Source organism: Leptonychotes weddellii, unplaced genomic scaffold (genome assembly GCF_054177405.1).
Source record: "Leptonychotes weddellii isolate Sample4059 unplaced genomic scaffold, ASM5417740v2 HiC_scaffold_5220, whole genome shotgun sequence".
Taxonomy (NCBI): domain Eukaryota; kingdom Metazoa; phylum Chordata; class Mammalia; order Carnivora; family Phocidae; genus Leptonychotes; species Leptonychotes weddellii.
Window position 1 is genome coordinate 1 of NW_028019819.1, and position 9,424 is coordinate 9,424.

Genomic DNA, 9,424 nt, shown 5'->3' on the forward strand with positions numbered 1-9,424 from the left:
GTTCTTGAGTGTTGTGCTCAGTTTGCTCTGCTCCCTTCCCACAGACCCCCTTTCACTTCATCAAACCAATCTTGTTTATACACAGGAGATGGAATTAAAAGAAAAAAAATTATCAGGGTACCTGGGTGGCTGAGTCGGTTAAGCAAGTGATACTTGTTTCACAGCCTAGGTCATGATCTCAGGGTCAGGGAATCCGGCCCCATGTCGGGCTCTGCACTGGGCATTGAACCTGCTTAGGATTCTCTCCCTCTGCCCCTCCCTGCTCGCACTCTTTCTTTCTCTCTCTCTGTCTCTCAAAAAATATATACATTATCACTTCTACCAGAAATGCTTGAAAATCACATCCATGATTGTGGTGGTATTTTTGCACACAAAAGGACATTAGTTATACACAGGGGTGTAGGTTAGCTTATTTAATTCTCTCAGTAGCCATGGAATAGATGGTGTACATTTATGTTTCAGGTAAAGAAATCAAGTTTCAGTTAATTAAATAAAAATAAAAAGTTAAATATGTACAAGAGTCGGTATTTAAATCTCTTGGCTCCCAAGGCAAGTGTTCTATCAGGGATTCCCAAAACTTTGTAGAAATACAATAAAAATAAATACAGTAGAGGAGAAATTAGCAATGTTGTAAGGAAAATATAAAACGAATTTCCAGGGGCGCCTGGGTGGCTCAGTCGGTTAAACGTCTGCCTTCGGCTCAGGTCATGATCCCCGGGTCCTGGGATCGAGCTCCACATCGGGCTCCCTGGTCAGCGGGGAGCCTGCTTCTCCCTCTGCCTGCCTCTACCCCTGCTTGAGCTCGCTCTCCCTTTCTCTCTCAAACAAAAATGAATTCCCAGCATTGGTTGCTGAAATCAGTTAAGATTTCCTGAGGCTGGACATCACCTATTATATCGATCTGCCTGACCATTGAGGTTTAACTGCATGGGAGGCATTAACTATCTAGCACAAGAAACTAAGGATTAGGAAAAGGAATGAATTTTTCAATGATAATTTGTCATCTCTGCTTATGCTGATAATGAACTTACTCTGAAAGAAGAGACTGGTTAATAAGTAGTATTCTTTCTTAGTGTAGCCTGAAATATTTTAATTATTTTTAATGGAGAGCTTATTGAAACATAAACATAGTTGGTATCATCCTTTCATTTTAAAGGCTGTAATTTGGATAAAATTATCAGATACCAAAATTGGTTTGGTTGGTGTGGATTGGTGACTGCTTATCTATGCCAGAGACAATCCAACTAGTCCTCTAGCTCGCTAGATCTAGCCAATCTCAAGGACTGTCAACAGTGAACCCCTTTAAGGAATTTTGTAAGGTATTGTTAAAGTAGAACAATGAAAACTTTTATGTCATAACATTTTTTTCTTTCAGGTGAGGTTGCAGACGCAGGCTAGACAGATGGGATGATATGCAGTGAAGTGCACTGGCTGCAGCTAGTTTAGGAGAATCTATTGACATGGACTTTAGCTTTGAACTTTTTGCTCATGTAACAAAATTTTTAAACTATAGGTAAGATTCTAGATAAGCAGATTAGTGACTTTTTCTGCTTGTTAGTCTTGTAACTAATTATCTGGTTTTCTCATTGAATAAGAATTTACATGGTTTTCATCATTTTAGAAAAAATCACCAGTTTCTTAGTTCTTGCAAATCAAACCTGGTATTATTGCTGGTCTTAATTACTAATCATTACCTACCTTCTTGCTATACTATTTTATAGTTAAGGGGGGGGAGTCTCTTTCAGATTTGTTCCCTGTTGATGCATTTCTGCATTTATTTGAGATTCATTCTTGCTTTGTGAGGGGAACTAATAGCTATCATACTCAAGAATGAACCAGGTGCTTTGCCTTGCATATTATTTACTCCTCTTTACATTACTCTGAGCCAAGTCTTTTCTTCATAATTTACTGATGAGGAACACACATACATGAAGTTTAAGGAGATTAATTTGCTCATGAAAGATCTAACTCAGTTCCTTATTAAATCTTTAAGTCATGACTCTAGGCTAATATAGTCCAGATCCTACATATTTAATTCACTAGATACTTTTAATGATCATAGAGATTGTGGGGTATTGTCATCTGTACAATAAATGCAATGTCATTCAAATGTTTTCTTTGTGACCCACCTCTCCACTGACACTTCTAGCTGTAAAATTTTGTGAATAGATTTTTGTGCTGGCCATTCTAGGTTAACACAGTGTAACTGCATATCATGTTTCCTTTTTGGTACTTACTAGTAAGAATACTTTCATCATCTCTGTATACAGGTCGTAATGCTGGGAAGATAAAACACACGGGGCTTAGGTTCAGATCATGAATTAATGCTGAGATGTACGAAAGGACAAGAATACGTCAAAGTTGTCATGCAGAATGGGCGAATGATGGGAGCTGTCTTAATTGGTGAAACTGATTTAGAAGAAGCATTTGAAAACTTAATTTTAAATCAGACGGATCTTTCATCATATGGAGATGTGCTAGATCAAAATATTGATTTAGAAGATTATGTAGTTCTTAAAATGCCTTTTTTAATCAAAATGAAGTTCCAAACAACACATGAAAGTCACAATAAGGTAAATGCACTGATTTAATGAAATTAAGAATACAGAAGTGATAATGATTTCAGTGAGAAAGTACTAAAATATAAATAAAATTGCAAAGATCAACTAATACACAGTTACTTTTTTCCAACAGAAAAATGACCACTTATGTAAGTGTAAGGATTTAAGTTAATCCTGATTTAGCCTTGGAGCAGATTTAGCTAGGCTGTTATCAAGTATTGGCCAACAACTTGGTCTGGTATGCCAGACTCATTCTATGATTATGAAATATGAGAGGGTTATGGTTTCAAGAGGCTTATTGTTTTGTTTTACTTAGAGATATAGCAATAGCTTCCTTGCTAATATCATTAGTATTGATACCTTATTCCTTTTACATTTGGATTCTACAGCTGTTACGAGCTGAAATCACTCCCTTTCTGTGATAAGCCTATTTAAAATACTCCATATAACATTACTATCAAAAGGTATGTGAAGGGATAAAGGATTTAAGATATGTGAAGTCATTCTTAAATATTTTACATTAAAATTATTTTTCTCTTTCATACTGTAAATTTATATAAGTCATGATCTCAAATTTTCAAGTCTTCAATACTTCAGAGGTAAGTTCCATATGTATAAAATATTAATAAAATTGTCTTTAACTTTTAACTACAAAATAATGGTGTATACATGTATAAACTGTTTTCTTGGATAATTTAGAAACACTCATGCATCATCAATTTTTCTTTTCTTAGTCCCTGTATTCTTAGATTGCTGAAGCATGTCTGCAGACTTCTGGAAGTTACCTGAATTTTTTTCTTCCCTTTTTTTATCAGCTCCTTCAGAATGACAAGTTTGAGATGATTCAATCTGCAAATAAAAACAAAGCAAACACTCTGGTTACAACTCAGCTGTTCCATTTTCTTTTCAGATTAATAATCCCACTGGTCCTTCATATGAGCCCTACCCTGAAGGGATATGTTGTCAGAGACACAGTGGTACATAGCATATTTTTGCAGGCTTGAGAGTACTGAGTATGTGAGAGTCCTGAGTGTGTGAGAGTCATTGGTTCTCGACCTCTGCTGCTCAGGCCGACTTCTCAACCAGTGTTGATCCACAACCAACATTGTGAGGGCAGGATGCGTCGCAAATTAAACAACACTAAAACGGACTTTTCACATTCTAAAAGGTTGGAAACTCTAGTCTATGTTAAAAGGTAGACTAGTTTAAACTATTAGTTACCATCTCTATAGAAAGTAAAGGTTTGTTTTCTCTCTTCCATGCTCAGATTCTAAGAAGAAAACTGCTTATCTCTTATGTTCCACTGGGCCCAGGACAGTACTAGTTAGAGCATCCCATAAGCTCTCATGTGCTTTTTTCAGTATATAGAAAGGAATAGCTAGTTACCCTGAAACAGCTCTGCATGGGCTTCTTTACTTGCATAGCAATGACATGTGTCTCACTGTTCAGAAGATTGGCTTTAGGTCCTATTTTCAAATATGAGATGGTAGCAAATGCTGTGAAACTGTGGTCTTCTCTGTGGGAGGTAAAAGCTGACACTCAGAAAGGCTTGTGGAAATTATAAAAAAAATCCATAAATTTTAATAATTTTAATACACTGTTAGGGACTGAAACTTGCACAAAACAAATACTTTCTATAAATTGCACTTTTTTTGACAACAGTGATCAGTTAAAGTTGGAGTTTACTAGGTAAATTTTATATGGCATTTAAGAGTTTTATATGAAACAACTGGAAAACTACTTGTTCTGTTGCAGTTATGAGAAACAATCATAAAGACAACACCAAAGGACAAGAAATGGATTTGTATATACTTAAGATACTGCTGTAGAAGAAGATGTACAATAATTTTCTCCAGGTCTTCACGAGCAAGTTTGGGCGGAGCAACACCTGCCACTCTCAATTTTGCTGCACCCTTTCCCATCCAAGAATCAATCAGTTTCAGTGGCGTGAGCTTTTCATTCAGGTCCTCTGCCTGCTTCAGGATCTTGATTAGATCTCTGCAGTGTGCTGTGACATTCTTTCTTTCACATGCTGTAATGAGACAGGCAACTGGGATTTAGAAATTACAGCAAGCACAGGCTAGTTGAAGTGGTTTAAAATGAGTCATCCACATCAGCCACCCTAAACTGTTTTGTTCCGCATTAGAACTAGGCTATTCCCTAAGTCTACCACTAAACTAAGTTAGAGTCTCTGTAAGACATTATTGAATTTACAGTAACGTAAAAACAATAAGCTGGTTACCAGAAGGCCTTGGGGTATGCTCTAGGAACTACAGTGTATGCCATACATGACAGAGAGTTATAAGAGAATCCGTCTGTTTTTCATATTTACCTGATTTGTGCTCATTAAGCAACATTCTGAAAACTATGGCTTCCTCCGCACTCTGATTTAGAGACAAGAATGTCCTGCTCAGATACTCCTAATTACTGATTTTAGCACCCGACTTACATATATAGCAGACTTTTGTTAATGTGGTCACTATAATGCAGTATAATAAACTCATATACAAGTTTCTCTAGCTGCAAAGTTAAAATTATAGTGACCTTCACCCACCAAGACATCAAAACTGAGAGAACCAGTTAGTCCAACTCTTCAGACACAACACACAGGATAAAAAAAGTGAAAATACAGCACCAAAACACTGCTAAATTAGTGTCTGAGTGGTTAGCCATTATCTAGATCAGAAATGATTGACCATAATCTCTCCTTTGCATTAAATTTCTCTTCCCAATCGGTGACTAGCCTTTTAATAGCATTACTATTCAGAAGAATTTAAACTTTCCTTCACTTCTTAAAAATTTAACATGCCTATAATCTAGCAATGTAAGATACATACATCCACACAGCACTTTTCCCTTTATTTACCTTAGCTTTAAAACTTTTGAATTGTTGCAGGGCAGCTGGGTGGATCAGTTGTTAAGCATCTGCCTTCAGCTCAGGTCATGGTCCCAGGGTCCTGGGATCGAGCCCTGCATTGGGCTCCCTGCTCAGTGGGAAACCTGCTTCTCCCTCTCCCACTCCCCCTGCTTTGTTCCCTCTCTCGCTGTCTCTGTCAAATGAATGAATAAAATCTTTAAAAAAAAAAAAACAAAAAAATGGGGCACCTGGGTGGGGCTCAGTCGTTAAGCATCTGCCTTTGGCTCAGGTCATGGTCCCAGAGTCCTGGGGTCAAGCCCCACATCGGGCTCCCTGCTCAGCAGGAAGCCTGCTTCTCCCTCTCCCACTCCCCCTGCTTGTGTTCCCTCTCTCACTGTGTCTGTCTCTGTCCAATAAATAAAAATATTTAAAAAAACCCAAACTTTTGAATTGTTGCTTTTGAACCTAGAAAATGCTATTCACAGCTTGCTTAATCCATTTTGGGGTCTAATATTGCCCCCATGTAGTCCTAGCTATATATATTAGCCTATAAAAATTTAAAAACAGTGAACTAGGGAGTGTTCCAGTCTAAAATGGTGACACAGGAAGATCCTGAACTCCCCTCATGGGCACACCAAATCTACACCTATTTATAGGCAATTCCTCCTGAAGAACAACTGAGAGCTCACTGAACAGCTGCTGTACAACACAGACCACCTAGAGAACCACCGAGAGAGACTGAGAGGTGGTAACAAAGGGTGACCCCACCCTCGCTGCTGCCAACTGCAGTGCAGAGGATAGTAATGAGGTACCAGGAACAGATTCATCTATGTTGGGCCACAGAAAATAAAAGCTATGGCTTAAAAGATCCACCAGAATATAAAGGAAATAGCCCTTGAACCATGCTAACTATCTCTGGGTTGGAGGGTCCAGTGAATGCCACAGTTTATGTCCCCCTTGACAGCATAGATGGGAGCAAGGCCCAGCTGCCCTATCAGCCTACCACCTCAGTGAGCTCTGAGCCCCCAAAGCACACCAGCCCCAGCTGTCCCACCAAGGCAGCCCTATGGTGGTGCACACGAGGACAGCCCTGGTCAGTGCTCACTACAGCTCCACAAAGCACCTCCGAACACTCCAGGCCTGCACCACTTTGGCTTCAGACAGCTTTCTAGGCCATCCCCCAGCTTCCCTGCCAGGACAACCTGGCTTGCACTCACTTCAGCTGTCCTTCCAGGGTACCATCTGTGCAAAGAGCCCTGTGAATGCCCCAACCCTTTCAACTACAGCTGACTGCCAGGTTGTCCCCTGCACGAAGCACCCAGGGATCTCCTCAGCCAGCAACCCACTGCAGTTCTAGCTGCCCCAACCAGGGCATCTTCTGTGCATGCCAGAATACCCCAATTTACACCCACTTTGGTTTCAGCCATCCTGCCAGGGTGCCCTATGCATGGAGAACCCCAGGACCACCCCTGGCTTGCACCCATCTGTTCTGCCATGGTACCCTCTGCAAAGAGACTCAGAAATACCCCAGCCCACACCCACTTAAACTCCAGCCATCCCACCAAGGTGACCCCACTACAGGGTCCCCTGCAACCTATAGCGCATGCCAGCCACAGCTCCAGCCAGTCAACAAAAATCACCGGGCATGTACTATCTACATACACAGGGGACAACCACACACCAAGACCATTCCTTCAACTTTGGGATTAGCAGCAGTTCTGCCTCATTCATGGAAACAAACACAAAGTCAAGCAAAATGGGGAAAGAAGGGAATATGCTCCAAATCAAAAAACAAAACAAAACTTCAAAATAAGAACTTAATGAAATGGAGGTAATATGCATGATGAAGAGTTGAAAGTAATCTTAAAAATGCTTGCTGGACTGAAGGATGAAAAAACTCTAAGAACTTCAACAAAAAACTGGAAACCACAAAGAACCAGAGTTGAAAAATACAACAACTGAAATGAAAAATACATTAGAGGGAATCAACAGCTGATTAATGGATGCAGAAGAACAGATCAATGATCTGAAAGGTGGGGTAATGGACAGCACCCAGCAAAAATAAATAATTTTTAAAAATGAGGATAAGTTAAGGGATCTGTTAGACAATATCAAGTGAACATTCATATTATAGAGGTCCCAGAAACAGAAAAGAGAAAGGGGCAGAAAATTTGAAGAAATAGCTGAAAACTTCCCCAAGGAAGGAAACAAACACCCAGATTCAGGAAGCACACAGAGCCCCTTAACAAGATGAACTCAAGAAGGTCCACACACAAAATTAAAATGGTCAAAGATTAAAGAGAAAAGTGTAAAAGCAAGAGAGAAACAAAAAGTTATATAAAAGAAAAACCACATAAGGCTATCAGGTGATTTTTTGGCAGAAACTTTGCAGGCCAGAAGAGTGTGGCATGATACATTCACAGTGCTGAAAGGAAAAAAACCTACAATCAAGAATACCCAGCAAGATTATCATTCAGAATTGAAGAGAGAGTTCACAAACAAAAGGTAAAGGAGTTCATCACCACTAAACTGGCCTTATAAGAAATCCTAAAGGGACTTCTTTAAGTGGAAAAGAAAAGGCCATAATTAGATGTAGGGAAATTATCAATAAAAAGATGTAATACATGGCAACATATACATAAACCATAGAGGGGGTGTGAAAAAGAAGTTCTTTTAGAATGTGTTCAAACTTAAATGACCATCATCTAATATACACTGCTTTATACTTAGAATGTTATATATGAACCTCATGGTAACCACAAACCCAACACCTGTAATAGATAAAATAAAGGGAAAAAATACAGTATACAGAATATAGTCAATGGTACTGCAATAGTGTTATGTGGTGACAGACGGTAGCTACACTTCTGATGGGCACAGCATAACTTACAGAGTTGCTGAATCACTATGTTGTACATCTGAAACGAATGTAACATTGCGTTAACTCAAATAAAAGAAATAAATTAAAAAAATAGGGGCTCTTGGTTGGCTTATCAGTGGAGGATGCAACTCTTGATCTCGGGATTGTGAGTTTGAGCCCCACACTGGGCATAAAGATTACTTTTTTAAAAATTTTAAAAATAAAACAATAAAAAGGCAAACTTAAAAAAAAAAGTGGGAAAAAAAGTAATAGAAAGCCAAACATAACACCACAGAAAGTCATCAATCACAAAGAAAGCAAGAAAAGAAAACTACAAAAACAACCAGAAAACAAAATGGCAATAAGTAAACAGCTATCAATAATTACTTTAAATGTAAATGGTCTAAATGTTCCACTCAAAAAACACAGGGTGCTGGAATGATATACAAAAACAAGACTCAGGGTGCCTGGGTGGCTCAGTTAAGCGTCTGCCTTTGGCTCAAGTCATGATCCCAGGGTCCTGGGATGGAGTCCCGCATCGGGCTCCCTGCTCAGTGGGGAGCCTGCTTCTCCCTCTCCCTCTGCTCTCTCTCGCTCTCTTGCTCTCTCTGTCAAATAAATATATAAAACCTTAAAAAAAAAAAAAAAAAGACTCATCTATATGCTGCCTATAAGAGACTTACTTCAGCCCTAAAGACACATACAGATTAAAAGTGAAGGGATGGAAAAACATGCAAAATGGAAGCAAAAAGAAAAGCCAAGTCCAAGACCAGATGGGTTCACAGATGAATTCTACCAAACATACATCTCCTGAAATTATACCAAAAAACAGAAGAAGGAAAGCTTCCAAATACATTCCATGAGGCCATAATTACCCTGATACCAAACCAGACAAAGACAACACACAAAAAGAAAGCTACAGGCCAATATCACCTATGCACATAGATGCAAAATTCCTCAACAAAATATTAGCAAACCACATTCAACAACACATTAAAAGGATCATTCACGAGAATGAAGTGATATTTATTCCCGGGATACATGGATGGTTCAATATTTGCAAATCAATCAATGTGATACTCATTTATAAGAGATAGAATAAAAACCATGTATCATCTCAATAGAGGCAAAAAAAGCATCTGACAA

General features: G+C 38.9%; 1 protein-coding gene and 1 long non-coding RNA gene across 2 annotated transcripts; one reads left to right on the forward strand and one right to left on the reverse strand.

The window, feature by feature from the left end:
• Positions 1-2,569: 2,569 nt before the first annotated feature.
• LOC145719559 (ATP-dependent DNA helicase Q1-like) lies at positions 2,570-4,508 on the reverse strand. The gene is made up of 3 exons (XM_081811044.1): positions 4,374-4,508; positions 3,948-4,077; positions 2,570-3,410 (listed from the first exon to the last, which is right to left on the reverse strand). The coding sequence occupies exons 1-3, from the start codon at positions 4,481-4,483 to the stop codon at positions 3,267-3,269; spliced, it is 384 nt and encodes a 127-aa protein (XP_081667170.1). The 5' UTR covers positions 4,484-4,508; the 3' UTR covers positions 2,570-3,266.
• Positions 3,410-8,973, forward strand: LOC145719560 (uncharacterized). The gene is made up of 2 exons (XR_014142462.1): positions 3,410-3,729; positions 4,317-8,973. It is a non-coding gene; the product is annotated as an uncharacterized LOC145719560 (long non-coding RNA).
• The last annotated feature ends 451 nt before the right edge of the window (positions 8,974-9,424 follow it).